General features: G+C 37.3%; 1 protein-coding gene across 1 annotated transcript in view; it reads left to right on the top strand.

Moving 5' to 3' along the window:
* Nucleotides 1-6224: 6224 nt before the first annotated feature.
* LOC107186122 (laminin subunit alpha-1-like) overlaps nt 6225-18169 on the top strand; it is a 68565-nt gene continuing 56620 nt past the window's right edge. The window contains exon 1 of the mRNA XM_015573933.1: nt 6225-7764. Coding sequence (XP_015429419.1) covers nt 6225-7764 — 1540 coding nt within the window. The remainder of the gene's footprint in view (nt 7765-18169) is intronic.

Genomic DNA, 18169 nt, shown 5'->3' with positions numbered 1-18169 from the left:
TACACGTTAGAAATTTTTCATTCTGTTTCGTCATAGGAACCTGATATAACACTAATTGCTTAGTTTATTAATACTTACAAATATACATGTTTCAATATTTTACTAATTACAATGCAAAGCTACATGAAACTTTTTCAAATCGATTGTAATGGAATTAAATGAATCTACTATAACAATAAAATAAAAGAAAATGTTTTTACTTGTGATGAGACCGTACCTTGGAAGAGATTTTAATCATTCAGTTATTAGCTACTTTCAATTATTTTTGTCTTTCATTGTGAGCAATTCTGTTTAATCTATTTGTGGTACAAGTTTACCCCAAGGTAGGGCAAAAAATAACAATCCGGTTCAGTCAATTTTCACAGTCATAGTATTTTTAACAAGTAACCATTACTCTTACTATTAATACTTATAAACTTCTTATCTTAACTTCTTATAAAAATAAACTTGAATCTCCAACCTACTGTATAAATTAACATTAAATCTCTAGCTAGAACATAGACTTCTTTTTTCATGAAAACCAAAAACTGTTACTTTCTACCCCGGTCTCTCCTAATAGTTTTTACAGTGAACTAACATTTCTGAACGCATCATTCTAGATTTTACTAAAATTGCGATGATATAATGCGATGATATAAAAATTACTACAAAAGTTATAAAAATTGTTATAAAATTTTAATAATTTTTTATTATAATAAATTTTAACTAGTTTATCTCCTCGTGTTGTAAGAAAAAATCTACACAATAGTTTTATTATATAAGTTTAATTAGTTTCATTATTAATTTATTATATTTATTTTTAAGAGAAACTTGACACATCTGTTAATAGAGTAAATTAACCATGAGGTGTAATATATGTACGCTATCAAAGTTCGATGCTGCTCGCGATGCGTTTGGCCCCATCACTAATTAGGACTCGATAAACGTTTATCGTGGCATGAAAGACACGAGGGTATCGTAAACGCGCGGCATGCAGTTTTTCCGTCTGTCCTAGGCAGCGGAATCTCCTTCGGCTCGCATTCCGGCCAGTATCCTCAGCTGAAATTCTTCCCCGTCTAGATGCCGGAAGCGAAATCCGAGAGCGGGATCCGCGCTCGCGCAATTAACGGGAGTTCCTCGGATGCGAATATCGACTAATGGTCGATATCACGCGGCCTTTGAAGAGCTTGTCGCAGTTCTGATTCGAAAACGGAACGAATTCGAATTTTAATTATCGATACGGAACGAAATCGTTTCGTATTTCATCTGCAGACTAGCTCGAAATTCGGCACATTGTATATACTATACAGGGTGTCTCAAAAATATCTCTCTTCCCGGAAATAAGAGGTTCCTGGGATGATTTGAAACCACTTTTTCCTTAGCAGAAATGTTATTCGAGGCTTTGTTAACGAGATATTAACGAAAAACGCCGACCAATCAGAGCGCGAGTCTGTCGGTCGAGTTCCCTCGGTAATGTTGGCTACGCGCTGCGATTGGTGGCCATCGCCATAACGGGAACTCGACCGGCAGACTCGCGCTCTGATTGGTCAGGGTTTTCCGTTAATATCTCGTTAACAAAGCCTCGGATAACATTTTTGCTAAGGAAAAAATTGATCCAAATCGCCTCACGAGTGACCTATTTCAGGGACCTGCCACATTTTTGTTACACCCTGTATATGTACAGAAATTTCCGGCCAAAAAAGACCACTTTTTTATGAAAAAATCGCGGCAGCCTAATGGTTAAGGAAAGCGAGAAATTCTTATGTGTCGGTTCCGTTCCATTCCGAGTTACAGTCGGCGACAAGCTTGAACTGCTTCTTTCCGTCCCGCCACGAAATAAACCGGAACGAGACGAACGCCTCACGAAACGAGATCTCGGGAGACGCATCCGCGATCCACCGTCCATTAAAACGCTTTATAAATATGCAATGATTGTACATCACCGTCCATAAGTATCAAGACACTTATCCGATGGCGAAAATCTGTGGAATATTCATTTTCAGACTTCTGTCGCTTTATTTTGCGAACACTGAGTAAATTACATTGATACAGAACAACATCCCACAATGACTAACGAAGGTATTCGAACGAATGGTTAGTCAAAAGGTTACAATTTCGTTTAAAAATTGCATACATATTACGGTAGACATAAAAAATTGCACTGCAAAAATGTGATTTTGCATGATGATATTGATGGAAATTTGTGAATTTAAATTACGGAAAAGGAGGAAATTGATGGGATTTGATGAAACGTTGTTGTGTTTGGCTAATATTGGAATTATAGCCAAATTGCAAGTTTTTAGTATTTTATAAAATTTTCTAATAATTGAAAAATCGGTAAAAAATATTTTTAGTGACAAGTTATAGATAATAAACGTGATAGAATAAAATTTCTAGAATTTACAGATTAAATCCCATATCTCTGACACTTTACTAGTACTCAGACACTACGTATATTTTACATATTTACTTATTTTTATACAATTCGTTTTTTATGTATTTTTTAATTAACATTTTGTCACTAAGCAAATTCTTTCTCAAACCTACCTACTTAAAATTGTTCATACAAATAACTGAGTTCCGTATAATCGATGATGACGTTTCGATAATTGACGTTCCACTGTATTACGAGAGTATACACGTTACGTTTGTATTTGCTTCTGTCATTTTCCTGAAACGGTTCTCAATTGCCCGTAATATTATTATTACAAGACAATTAGATGTAGATTAGAAATGATTATATCTTTTCATTTACATTCTTATCACTTATGAAAGTGACGTAAATGTGCTATCTTTTTAATGTCGCCGACATCATAATCATGCCATAATAATGAAAGATATCATAATGATTTATTTAGAGTACAATCTGTGCTCTGTACTAGAATCGCAACGTCTTGAACATTACCAAACGCACCTGTTCTTGCAATAGTTAGCAAGCACATCATATCCTTATCTAACGACTAAACTCACTAAACAATTGATAAGGCGGCACTGCAGAACCAACTGTGACCTACATTCGCAGTATCAACACCCAACATATTAAACGAGAAGTTTACATACAGAGCAATTGTTTCTTCAGGCAAGATACATGATTTTTCAATTATTTGTTGTATTTGTGTATTCGATTTTCTATAGTGATTGTAGATTTAAAGTACCTTCGTAAATATTGAATAGAAATAAATACATGTAGTTTGGACTTCATTAGTTACGATATCGTAAATGTTATTATCGTAATTATTTCATTAATACATTATTATATTCTTTTTAATCCATATTTGAGATTCTACGAATTTAGTTACGCAATTTTTGTTTTGTATGTTGCAGACAGGTCTTGTACTGCCTGCATATACCTTTTTAAATTATTTCATTATATTTTTGAGATAAATATATTTGATTGAGAATTACTTAACAATACTTTAATACGTATACATATTTGATAATCAAAGTATTTATTCCGAAATTATGCAACATAAAAATATACTATATACGATAATGAAGAAAGTATTAAGTAATAATCACCTAATAAAACCTTTTTGTGATATGTGTATAGTTCGAATCTGTTCGTCTCACTTATAGTATATGCCTCTTTCTTACATATTGTAGTATTAAATAGACTCAACTTTATCGAAACATTTACTCTTTAAACTGATTGGAACCTATCGCATTAAGTCATGAAGTACTGGACTTCCTTATATTCTTTGTAAGTAAATATTCATGTCCAAATATTATTCAATCAAACCTTATAAAGAGAAAAATAGCAAAATGTCGATACATACTGAATTTGAACTGATTCAAATTTTCATACTCCCTTGTAAAAACTTATATGCTCTTAACCCTTATTTTTATAAAAATAAAACAGACAAAATAGAATTATAGGAAACAATCTGGTTAATCAGTACCCCTAAAAGAAATATACATATATATTATAACATAAAATTTGTTTACTTTATACTATGCATACTTGATCACTATTCGAATACATATTATTCGACTACTTAAATCTTCAAATAGTATTCGAATAGTATTAGGATACTCTGATATTCGAATACTATCCGTGAAAAATTGAATACCTGAAGTATTCAGATATTCGAACATAGAAAAACTCGACAAGTCCCATCCCTAATTCAGACACCTCACCAAATCATTCCACATTTCCCAGCGGACTGATCGAACGGTACAACATTAATCGCGACGCAACACTTGACAAATGACGAAACGCGGGCGCGAAACAGGAAGGGGGCTCGAAAACAGGAGCACCTCCCGCGATATACAGTCCTTGATCCAGAGCCAGTCGCCCCGTAACAACACCCACGTGCAACCGTTCTCGCGAACACGCCGTAGATTCGGGTTTCCCGCAGGAAGGAGGAGGAAGCTCGCCGTGGAACGAAGAAGAAGAGGAAGAGAGGAGAGGGCAAAGGCAGCTAATGGTAATGGTAGCAAGCCAGTGTCTCTCGGGCCGCCGTCGAAGCCGGTACATGTTCCGTCTGATCGTGTGTCCCACGTGTGCTCGCGTTTTTTCGCCAAGTTATTCTCGACAATTTTAGCAGTCGAGAGAGTGAGTCTCCTCCGATGCGGTAACCGCGTGGAATCGCCGGTTTCTTCGATCGCCCTGGCCAATGAAGGAGCATTTTTCTCTTCCACCATTCACGGTGGTTCACCCGAAGCCTCGATCGAATCCCACAACGTCGATACTACTCTACTATTCGTCCCGATGAATCTTTCATCTTGGTCCTATTCTTAAGATGTCGACGAATTTCCGGTCTACAGGAACCACTTCTGGCCCTGGTGCATTCTATTTGAACCGACCGAACCTGTGAAAATCGAGAGCTCGAGGGAACGCTTGCAAGAAGTCGGAGTGGAGGCTGGAACGAGATTTCGTAGATCCACAGGTTCCTTTTTCGGCGGCCCATAAAAAAGTAGCGTAATTTACGAATCGTATCGACGCGGCCTGTTATCGAGCTCGCATTAATTCACAGGCCGTGGATTATTAATCGGATCGGAGCTAAACAATTCGTGAAGTAGTGAAAACAGTCAAATCCATAATTCTAAATATGTTAAAGTCAGTGTAGAAAATCGTGGTACAGTTTGGAAATGGAAATAAACTGAATTCGTCAATTCTGCGATGTTTCCACGAGTGAATGAGATTATCTTCGAACAGTTCAAAAGGGATTTTGGATGCAACCAAACAACTGTAAAGTCATCAGTCACCGAATGTCATCATAAACCTTAGTGTAGGAAAGTGAAGCAGACTTCTTTAATGTGCTAAACAATTCTAGAATCAAAGTGTCGAAACGATGGAACGTCTAGTTGGGATCAACTAGATCCCGTATATACTCATCGATCCTGTGTACTGTCTAAAAGTAAATCAGAGTATCATCCAACATTTCAGAGAGGACTTTAAGACCCTTAGATGCAATCAAACAACTGTAAGATCATCAGTCTTCGAATAATGGAACGTCCACGAGTTGAATCCAGCTAATTGTCAATCCCCTTTAGTGTCTAACAGTGAATCAGAGCTGCTATAAAATACTGTATTGCACCAAAGAACTCTAGAGTCAAAATTCGAATGGTGGAACGTTCGGTTGGGTTCTCCTAGAACCCAGATATACTCATCAATCCTGCCTAGTGTCTAGAAGTGAATCAGAGTATCCCCAAACATTTCAAAAAGGACATAGTTATAGATTCTTCACTGGACCAAAGAGCTCCAGAATCGAAGTCTCGGAATGCTGGAAGGTCTGATTAGGTTCAGCTAGACCCCGGAAGTGTTAAGGCCCAGCAAGGCGTGATCGCCCAATAGACGGCTGGAGGAGTTTCTCTTCGCATCCACGGGAGATGACAGCGCGATGATAGACGCGCGTACCAACGAGCCAGTCCTTCCAGTGAGTATGGGGTAGAAATGTACCACGGAAGGTCAATCTGGACCCGGGGCGTGTTGGCCCTCGGAGTCGGGGCCCTGTTCCTCCTCGGATGGAGGATCGACTCGGACGGCGACGGGTTGTCTGCTGCCTCCACGTCGCCGCGGATCGTCGAGCCGTGGATCGATTCGGTCACGGGGCCGCCGCGCGCGGACAGGAACTACTTGGCTACGTCATCCCGATCGCCGTGGAGCCTCGACGAGGCTGAGAAAAAAGAGGACCGGCCGGTAACGGAGCAGCAAAATCGACGCGCGTCGACGTTGAAGGGGGATTACTCGCGGAACGATCGTGAATGCCGAACCTGACGTGCCTCGTGGGACGAGCTACACGATGGAAAGGTTGCTCCCAGTGTCAAAACACGGCCGATCGACGGATTATCGTGAAGCTACGAAACACGGGACTGGAAAAGTGGGTAGCTTCGGGTTATCGGATGAAGTGAATGAAGACGAAGAGACTGTTACGGTGGTCGACGGTGTGGTGGACGGAAGGCCGGTGGGGCGAGGTGAAAATGAATTTTTGAACGAGGATGAAGAAACCCGCGGACCGTTGAATGACTCGGGGCTCGGTGAAAGGGGCGACGTAAAAGAGGATTTCTCGCGAGAGGTGAATGGGGAATCGATGAATGAAGGCGGGACGAAGCGAAGGTACTCCGATGACGTGGGTCCACGGGTTTTGGAGAATCTGAGGGAGATTTTGCAGGGTGAAAATACTGACGAGAATAATGGAGATTTGGTCGAAATAGAAAGTACTGATTCTTCGGGACAATATTTATATTCTTTGAGAGACGATTTAGAATATCACGAAAGCATAGACAATAGCAAGAGGATGATACTTGCAATATCTTCTAGTACTTCAAACGATCAGGAATCAACAGTCGATAGACGTAGTGAAAAAAAGCAACAGTTCAATTCGAACGAAGACAGTGAATTAATCCATGGAAATGGAAGAAGTGCAAACCTAGACTATTTTAAGTGGATCGATAATCACGTTCAAAGTTTCAAAGAATCGTCCATTTCCGCCAATTCTTCCGTAGAGGAAGCATCCGAGGAAGAAAGTTCGAACAGCCGAGAAGACGAATCGGTCGTAGAATCCTTCGGATCCCCTCCATCGGTAGCAGGAACCACGCGACGGTCCGTTGGAATGCAAAAGGACGGAGGGATTTTTTTTCGCCGGGAACACGGACCAGCTCGATCTTCCGCAAAGACGCTGGGATCGTTCGGAAGTCGTAAAAATCGTCCGAGGGAACGGGACCGCGGAACGATCCTCGAAAGTGGAGGACGCCGTGATTGGTCGCCCCAGGCTGTTGATCCTTCCGTGGATTTCCGTGCGGAACGGGATCAAAGTGACGGCGGTACGTTCGACAGGCACGAAACAACGGATCGAGATCGTGATCTTTTGATGTCGTCGTTTGGCGATCGTGTAAAGATCGAGGAGGAAGGATCGAAAGTTGTAACCACGATACGAAAAAATAAAAACGAAACGTTGTCAATGAACGAAGGGTTCCATTCACAGGATACAGCCTCGAGTATTCGAAGAATGGACGATGATAAACGTGCGTTGTTTGCAGGATCGATCGATCAGAAATCGTCCCTATTATTCACTCGTGACGGTGATCAACGTGAGAATAAATTTCGCGTTCGCCGAAAGAGATACACGAATTATTATTCGCCGCAGCCCGTCACCCCCATGGCGTACGTTCACATACAACCGGCGTATCCGGTGGCTGCGACTCCACCCGCGAACCGGAAGTGCGTACGGTGCATGGTGGTGTACAAGCCGTGTCCTAAGCAACCGAGGCCGCCACCCAGGATCGTCTTTCCGAATTACAGGTATCAGGAACCCGCTTCGAACTGGCATGGACTGAAATATGGTGAGTCGGTGAATTTCGTATGGTCGAGTTGTTTTTGCGGAAATGTTTAGGAAATGTGCGTTTTGGAATTCGACGGGGGCTGTTTTCAACGTTTCGAGAATTGCAATTCGTCTGAATAATACAGGGATAAAGAGTAATGCTTTTAGGTATAGAGATGTCCTGACAGATTTTCCCAACGATTTTAGTCTGTGCTTTGGTTTTTCAGTGTTAATTTTGCAATCATGGAAGACGCTGTAAATTCTCGAAGAAGCATTATTTTCTTAAAAATTAGTTTTAAACGAATTGCAGTGGGAATCTGACATCGAAAATCCAAAATTTACCATGTAATATAGACGAAAATTATTAAATAAATTGACAACGCAACTCCTAGAACTTTGGAAACATCTGTTTGGAGGGAAACTAAATTTATTGAAAAAGGATAATTCCTGAAGGAAATTTCTGATGTGAATGAAATTTCAAAAATATCTTTGTGGAAGAATTTATTTTTTCACTATTATTTATGGTTGCGTCCATCATTTGCTTGGATATTAGGGACACTAATAGTAAGACGGATTCATAATTCTTTTGTATAATTTTATATGCTTTAAACAGTTTACTATTCCTTGAAGTGTTTATGCATCCTTTAAATGGCCTTTAATGGTGGGTTGAATGTTAAGTTGCTGTCTGTAGGTAAAATATTTCCTGCATTGAAGGATGATATGGTCTGATGTTAATACGGTGTTGTATGAATGGAAGGACGGGAGATATCTTTAGTGAAGAAGTAGTGATGGGTAATTTTCGTGTGTTCTATTCTTATCCTTGACATTATTACTATTTAGATTTGTTTTGTTTGGGAACAATATGTTGTCCTTTTCAAGTAGAGATTATGTTATGTAAATTAGACAATTTATAGCTTCGTGCAGATTTTAATAGTGCCTCTTATAATTTATACTCTGTTCTAAATGATAACAATGACTATTACATGTTTAACTACATACTAATTTTCATAAATAAAACAAGCCTGTAATCAAGCATTTCTTTTTAAGTCATGTTAAGCATGTTAACATACGTATCTTGTAAATTTAGTTTAGTTGATTACAATGTAATTGTAATTGTGATTGTGATTTGAATGTTGCAATTACATTGCAATTTCATTGTAATTGTGATTTGGATGTTGCAATTAGATTACATTTTGCCCAACTCTGCTATACATATCAATTAGATATTTCTTACTCCACTCGATAAATGCTATAAGCATCTAATCTTTTAGACCCCATTTTTGGAACACCCTGTATAAATGTAAATCAACGTGCAACAATGCAATTTAATCTAATAACGATCTCCTGTACATTGCACGTAAAGTAAATATTCGTGACCAATCGAAGAAAATCGCATGTATCGCGTTACACCCAAGAAACTTGGGTGATCAGGCTTTAATTACGTTTTTTCCTACGTCGGGATGGAGCTCGCGAAATTCGCCGTGCGCATAAAACATCGCTAGACCATCCCCCGTACGCTGATTGCAATTTATGGCCCCGCGATTTATTCCTAGAAAAAGCCACTGTCGACGAAACATCGCTCGGTTAATGAGCCGTATCCGAGGCTCCTCAACTTCTCCGCGGAGGTCGGAGGTCGAATCTCCTCCGATCGCGACCTAACACGACACGACATTGCGCACGGTTCAACTGCCGTTTCCCCGTCCGCACCTCGGAAACCACCGCGAAACAATAAATCTTTAGGTTTATCGGGAGAATCTTGTTCGATCGTGACAGGCATTCGTCACATTTTAATAACCTCTCGTGTCTTACTGATAGGATCTGTTCAGTGAAACGAGTCTCCGTTCCATGGAGCAATGCCCCCTCCTGGCAGAAAGTGTTTTTGATCGGACGTGCTGATGCGATCGTTGCAGGAATTAATACTGGAACTATTAGCATTGAATCTATCCTAAGTTAAATTACGAAATATACAGGGTGTAACAAACATGTTGCAGGTCCCTGGAATGGGACACTCGTGAGGCGATTTGGAACAAGTTTTTCCTTAGCAAACATGTTATCCGAGGCTTTGTTAACGAGATATTAACGGAAAACCCTGACCAATCAGAGTGCGAGTCTGCCGGTCGAGTTCCTCGGTAATCTTGGCTACGCGCTGCGATTGGTAGCCATCACCATGGCGATCTTTTCATTCAAATCAGACTGTAATCACTTCCACTACTTTTTCATTTATTTCTGCATTAAAATGGCTTGTTAATATGAACATTATAAAAATAGTGAATTGAATTTGTTTAATATGAAAATTATGAAAATAGTATGTGAGTATATTATTCGGATAACATGACTTTTCGATCTACTTAGAATTTCAAAAAGAATGAATTATTTATTCGTGTACCTATCACATCATTAATTTGAAAATTAATTAATTTTCTACAATCTAATCTTATTTCTGAAGAAGATACATGTACTGTCATCGTTAATAATCACTAGGATGTTATTGACAGAATATTCTTTGAGACAACGAAATTAATATTAATTACAGATTCGTTATGCTTGAAATTGATGAATCTCTTTCAGAAATGTTCAGCTTTCAGTTACTGAATTGAAATATTGTGTGATAATATTTACTAGTAAGAATGATAAGCAGTATTATACTATTATAGTATGAATAATATAATAATTATTATATACTTAATTTAAATTCTACTTACATGAATGCATACAAATGTAATAATATTCACACTTAAATTGTCAATTAAACTTCAAAATGAATGTGGATATTATGTATCTATAGCGTCCCCCGAATTGCAAAACATAGGAAACCATAAATTCTAATAAAATGTAATTACATTTATTTAAATGTATTTACATATTATACAAGCACAAGAAACAAAATTTTGTTCAGTTTTCTATTTATATGTCGGTGTCCTAAATTGTAAGATTTACTTACTACATTCGCAGTCTAGTTATAACAATACTATTCATATATAAAACAGAATTATCGTTTTCTTATTCAGAGTTCCTTCAAGGATATTCGAAACAATTTTTCCGGTTATATTTATAGAAAAATATAATAATTACGAACACCTTGAGTCATCGATTATTTGTGTTCGGTGCAAAAGTGTACCGATAACAAACGTTCAAGGTAACGCAGATAAATCAGCAATGTAGGAACGAGAGGAATCGTTCGAGCCGAGGTAGAAAGAACGTTTCCGTGCAAGGCATTTGCGTAGGCACGTACGCCGATCCGTTGAAAAACGACGTCGAAACTAAAAATATCGGCATATCAACGAGCCGGTGGATGTACGCGTGCATTCGCACGCAGAAAAGTGCGTGATGCCGCAGCGAAAGTTCGTGCTGCGATGGGTTTTCGTTCTAGTAGGGATGGGACTAAGAGAATCGCGAGTATTATGCAAAACCTTATAGAAAAATTACAAAAATAATAATTAAATTGCCGATTTTTATGCAAATGTCAATCTTTAATAATTGATTTCCGAAAACAGATAACAAACAGAAATTTCTTTACTAGATTAAAGATTGTATGGAGTTCCACATAAAACGAAGACTATACTAAAATTTATTGAACTTCAGACAATTGAGTAGGTACGCTATAAATTCATAAAATCCACAGTGTAATAACAATACACATATTTCGAGAGTAAACGAGAATTGGCTATTTTTGTACTAAACTATACACTGCAAAAGTATTTGACATTACGATAAATAAACAAGCTAAACTATAACTTAAAAAAGAACTTTACCAACCATAAAAAATATGATTACTACTTTAATTCCTTAAAAAGAAATAAAACTTCTTAGAAGTGTAATGTAATTGAACATTGTTGTTGCTAATAGCCTTGTGTACACATGTATTATGCTAACGAGTCATAAATAACTTAGCTGTTTCTTTTTATTCCTGACAATCCAAGACAATTTAGAATTAATATCAATCTATGACACGTACTTTATTACTATTGAATTTAATAAATGATATTCAGTTTAATCTTCATAATATCGTGGGTATTTAATTATTATTTAGTCATTTTTTAGTGTCCATAACAGAAGATATTAAAAGACCTTAAATATGAATTGTTTAAAATACAAAATAAAAAGGTTTTATTTTGAATAATAAATCAGTCAATTATTCTATCGAAATTATTAACGTATATCTAGGACGTATATATACAGGACTTTTATACGCAAATAAAAACTACAATTGCAATGTAATTGCAAGATAATTACAATTACAATGTAGTTGTAAAAGTACAATGTATTTGTAAAATTGTAATTTAGATTTTGTCTTTAGATTACACTTTACCGAACTCTGCGCGGAAGGAATTATACATAAATTACTTTGAAAATGGAAAGGAATCACATGGAAATAAAAAATGATTAAAGATATTTGCTCGTGTTTATCAAAATTAAATCGTGGGAAAAATGCAGATTTATGAGATTATCTAATAGAATTATTTTGTTAGATCTGCAATAACTGCCGACGTCGTTATTAAAGTCATTTTTACGCTGTACCATTCCACGAGAAATTTTTTTGGTCGTGCATAAACACCAAGAAGAATTCCCATTAATTACGTCACGAATGCAGTTAATGACCAGTATCAATCATAAGAACGTATAGTATAATCGTACTGAACGCGATCCTCCGTGATCGTGCGTGAAAATACTCGTCCAGGGTGGCCCTGATGTGGATCTCGTTCTTCGTGGCGAGTCTTATAATTGATGTGAACCCTATCAGCCAATATCCATTAAATTTTCCATTCGGACAGTTTAAAAAATAGGCGACGAAGATACCATCTATTGCTATCGAAATTTTTGTGTCGACTGTATGCACGCAGAAATATTCGAAAAAAGGCAAGAATCACTTTTTCTCAAGAAATATTGAACAATAATTTGCAACAAATTTTATGACTAAACAAAATTTGTAATAAATAACTTTAATGTGACAATACTTTCTCTTATTCTAATGTGTTCTAGAAAAAGCTAGTAACGTTTAATGGTCCACCCTGTATATTTTAATATAATTAATACTATAGAACAATACTATTTATTCAATATAATAGATTTAGTAACTGAAAGTTAAAAAAAAAACTTTTGTATTCCACAGTACGATTTTTCACTATTTACGTAAATGATAAATAATATTGTTAGGAGATGATAACAATTAAGGATAAATTTTAAATTTATGGCAAAAATATTTGATTTTTAATAATGAAATATTGACCAACGTAAATATTTGTTGTACTTGTTATTAATATATTGAGTGTACAGAATGTTTTTACTAGTAGCAAAGGAAATAGAAGGGATTTATAACTTTCAAATAAATAAAATAATAACATGAAAGGGTATATCCTCATGTATCTACAAACAGTAGAACTGAGATCCAATAGAACTGAGATCGCGTGAAATTAGATCACGTAGATCTGAGATCCTGTAGCATAAAATCCCGTAGAATGAGATCATCGAAAATCATATCATGTAAAACTGAGACCGCGTAAATCGTGGGATGGGTGTATTCAAAACACAATTATTATTCCAGATGATTGTATGTACCCGCGGAACCATGCTTAGATCGATAATTGTAGATTACTCTGGGATGGCGTCGGTGTCGTCCTCGGTTGGATCACAGGGCAAGAGCTCTTTGCTACGAGCCCGTGTGAATTCCGCGTGAAGATTCGTAATGATACGTGGCCAGGCCGTGTCAGGGGTGGTCGTCCATGTGCGCACAGACGTTCGAGGAAGGTTTTATAAAGCGTTCTTTATTAGCGCACTGCTCGCACACCTTTATTAACATTCCGTTCGGCGACGGTGTAGCATGTAGCTTGTCGATGCGACGACGCATTGACGTTCGGCCAATGTTTAGACTCTTACGCTGCTTGGTTATTAATGATGACTAGGCGTGAATCGATGGACGTTGACACAGGGGTTGACAACATGACAACCAATGACTTTGACGACAGTGAGTTGTCGTCTCGCGAAAATATTCGTCTGAAATTGAAAGTCGAGTTGTCAGGATTACACTGCTTCGCGTAACTATAAAACTACCTCACAAAATTTTAATCTTTTGTATGGTGGTTAAAATACAAACGAGCCAAGAAATAAGTTAATAAAGTCTCTTTAGGAACGGATAGATTATATTTTCTAGAAAAAAGTGGTTCGTTTTTATTTTAACCGCAATACATAAGGATTGAAAATTTTAAGGTGGTTTTATAATTATATCACGCAGTGCAGCATGTACATCTACGTTACTTTTGTCAAAAAAAGGTACTTTTAGAGGGAATATTTTTTAAATATGTGCAAGAACTTTATCCTTCTTAAATTGAAGACCATTAGAATGATTTCTTGCCACTAGCTCAGGTAAAAGGTGAAAGTCTTTCATAGCACCAAATGTTCAACATCTCTCAAAAGCGTCACAAAATTACTTTTTGACGAATTAAATAAACTCTTAATAAGTTTAGGAAAGCTTTACTTAATAGAAACACACGAATTATTTATTATTTGCGAGTATAAGAAATGCACTGTCAATGTTAGCGAAATATTTACGAAAGCATTCATGTCGCATCAAGTTCACGATTATTAAATGATAATATTTTTTTTAAATAATACATCGCTCGTTTGTAAACATTTTTGTATACTTTTATGATCAGAAATAACTAAGGATAATTATCTTCTATCCTGGAGTTTGCTACTATTTCTTAAACATTTAGTATTAACAAAAATTCAAGGTATTGTCCAATCAGCAGGACGTATCCAACCCCTGGGACATTTACCTTACTCGTCGCAATAATTTGAACAAGTTGGAGTTAAATGTAGATAGGGTACTATTATATATTTCCTTTAGCATTATTTCCTTCTACTTAAGTAACTCGTTATTTTTAGTTGAATTACATTCTGAGGTTTACCAATTACGAAAATCATGTGAATTTTCTCTGGTCGCGGCTGGGAAAACCGCAGCTTTGCTGATTGCATAGTTGAAAATACTCAGGTACATACATAGCTGTGTCACCACGATGAAATACAAGAAATCAGTAAATTTGAAATAATATTAAAGTAACTGTTAATGCCAAAACAATTTTTTCGAAAATATTTTTTAATACTAATGTATACTGCATGAAATACTGTGTAATCACAATAAAGTGGTAATTGATGCTGCTTAAGTTACACGCCTCAAAATTTCCATAAAGTGTACTGTTAAGTCATTATTCGAGGTGATCAAGGTAGCTGAGACACCCTGTATAAATAATAGTAATTATGAAAATGAGGACCAAAAAAACCAAAAAATCAGAAAACATAAAACAGTGTAAAAATTCTTGTTAATAACGTAATCTATCCCAAGTAAAACAGAAGATTATTATCATATAAAAATGATGTTAATAAGACGTTAAAATGACGTCATTCAGAAGTTCATTTATGTCATTTTGATATCATTGTGATGTTAATATTTTCCTTTACCTTATACTACAGTGGAAAGTTCATTTACAATACTAAATTAATGTCAATAATTATGACATATTAATTACTGCGAAAAAATAATAAAATTGTATATCACAACCATAATTATGTATTAAAAAAAGTTGTTTTTCTTTCATTTTTCAGTTTATTAATTTCACTTCATTAATGTTATTTTATTTATTATTGTAAACAAAAAATACAAGCGTAATAACTATATGAAAAATACATTTATGTTCATTACTATCCAATTTTGCATATTAAGATAAATAGATATAAAAAATTACAATTACCTAACAAAGAATCCGTTTACATACTTTGAAACATTTATTTTTCTGAAAATTGTGTTACAATTAAGATTAGTATAATTCATAGATGTAAAAATGAGCAGGGAATAGCAAAGATTTCGCGAACCAATCAAAACTGGTTGGCTCGAGTCCAGTTTCTCATTATAGTATCTCTGGGCCAGATCTTTTTCCAACGACACCCGTTGTCAGATCGTGAAACCACGCGTTAGCTCCGACGATAAAAATAATTTACAACGATAACACAACCCCCCTCCAAGGAACACTTTTTTCCCTAGCACGCCGCACTTTATTTACTCTTATTTCACGCCGTAACTCATCGCCGGTTTACTCAAACCTGCACGCACACATCAAAAGGTCCGGCTTCTCATCTTATTTCCTTCCCAGCCACGCCGTGTTTCTCGCGCACGAGATCCTTGGTGCTCGCGGTATTTCATCGCTTCCTCCTTGTAACCTTTTCAGCGAGGGACGGGCCGCCCCGTGGAACAGGTACAACGGGACTCTTGTGAAAATGTGATTTACGGCTTGATTAACCAGTCGAGCGACGGCTGCGACTGCGGCGGCACCGGTGCGTGCTTTCTCCTCGCGAGACAGGGCAAGCGGATTTGTCAGGAGCCACGGAAATTCTGTGTGAAACGCGTCGTAGTGTTCATTCCCGCGATACGCTTTTGAAAATCTAACGTATAATCGATGGACTGTCTCCAGGGGTGGTGCAAAATAATGGAAATGCTTCGTACATTAAGAAAATTCTCTGTAAGACCAAACAAATGTTTAACCCCTTGCCCTGTAAAATCGAGTCAGGTTCGTGTTGACTATTTCAAAATCGATTCAACAAAGAACGATATTATTCGGTTTTCTTTGAGTCAAAGTGAAATGCCAGGTTGCTGGGATTAATATTTCACTTTTACAGTAAAAATACAGTTACGATAAATAGCAACAAACTAATTGTTACATCGCATAGCCCTTTCGATATCATACAACTTTTGCTTGAAACATTTTTATGACACATAGTTCACAAGCAATTTGGGTGGCACACTTAGTAGAATCACCCTGTATATCATTCCTAACATTTTCCACGAAGTTTGAACTTACCATACAAAAATGTTCAGAAGATTGCACTGACGAAAGTATTTTTTAAATATTTCACCGTAAACCTAATATTATTTCGTATCTTGTACACGATACTTTTCAATATGTTTCCTAAAGAAGTACGTCTTTACATTGATGTTTTTGATATTCGAGTGACTGCTTACACAGTGGGTAGGGCAGATTCTTGTGCATCAATAACAAACGGCACGGTACGTTTCCAAAAACGTAAACAGAAATAAACACAGTAAACCAGACGACGCGGATAGTGAAGCTATCATTATTTCGGTCACTGTATATTATAATAATATATTTAAATACGTACAATTATATGAATTCGATTGAGAATAGCGCCAAGCGATCCAAAGTCACATGACTGTTGCCATGTTCTTGATTGTATGGCCATAATGTTCAGCTCACGTGCACTGTAACATTTTTTAGACGCTATTTTCTAGAGATGGCGTGAACTGCTACTTGTAAATCACTCGTGATTCGATCACGTTCGTTCCCAATCACGGTGATTTTTCACAGTGATTCGTGATTTCTCGTGATCGTCTCTGATTGCTAAAGAAACCTAACAGTTCTTTACACGCGACACATAATCTGTATATTTTATATTAACGACATCGAAACAAAAATTCGAGTCATATCGTATAAAGTGAAGGAATAATAGAAACAATGAAGAATAATGAATAAATTAATTTCTTGTTTTTTCTACTGATTTTTACAAACACAAATAGTAATATAATTCATCGTAAAATCATATTAAACACATTTTTCTGTTTAAAGATCAAGGACTTACGATCGCAGTGAGCAAATTCACTCAAGATAAAAAAATCGCAATCACGGTCGTAAATGAAGTTAAATCACGACCGTGATCGTGATTCGGCGATCACTGTGATAAATTTGCGTTAGTGATTTTGCACGCCATCTCTACTATTTTCGCCATATGACGCTTCTGGTTATACCTATACTGTGGCGAGAGGGATCCACACTCGCCGGGATACAATGCATAGCGCGAGGCGTCGTCGTCGTTGCAACGATGCAATGCACCCGCGGCGATGCAACGCACAGACTCCGCTCCACGCGGCCCGTTTGAACTGGCCGGGACGGGGAACGTGTAGGTATATATCTCGCCGGTATCTCCGGCAGTCGTGTCCGGCCAAACACGAGAAGGCGAATTTCCTTCCGCCGTTTCGTTCGTCTCTTTCTCTCTCTCTCTCTGTGCCCCCCAGAGGGGCCCTGGATGCTTCCCATCCTGCGATTCGGTACCGCAGCTTCGAGGTATGCACTCGGTCGTGGAAGATTCGAGCGGTGTTTGCATTCTGGTTTCTGGTTGCTCCCTTTACTTGTGTCGGCGTGCTGAACAGATACAGAGTTTTGCATGGGATGGTAAAAGTTCGCTGAACAAGGGATGTACAATTGGAATTTTGGGGGTATGGTTTTGATGTTATTTCGTAGGGAAAAAGGTGGTCATATGGACCACCGTTTTAGTTCAGAGAAAACATTTAATTTTTAGTGTACCTATTGCATTGACAATTATTAGTAGTGTTAGCCATGACTTTGATGTTACATACTTCGTAG

This window comes from Dufourea novaeangliae, unplaced genomic scaffold (assembly GCF_001272555.1).
Source record: "Dufourea novaeangliae isolate 0120121106 unplaced genomic scaffold, ASM127255v1 scaffold14, whole genome shotgun sequence".
Classification (NCBI taxonomy): Eukaryota; Metazoa; Arthropoda; class Insecta; order Hymenoptera; family Halictidae; genus Dufourea; species Dufourea novaeangliae.
The sequence above is the reverse complement of the archived record's forward strand: the minus strand, read 5'-3'. Positions and strand labels throughout refer to the sequence as shown.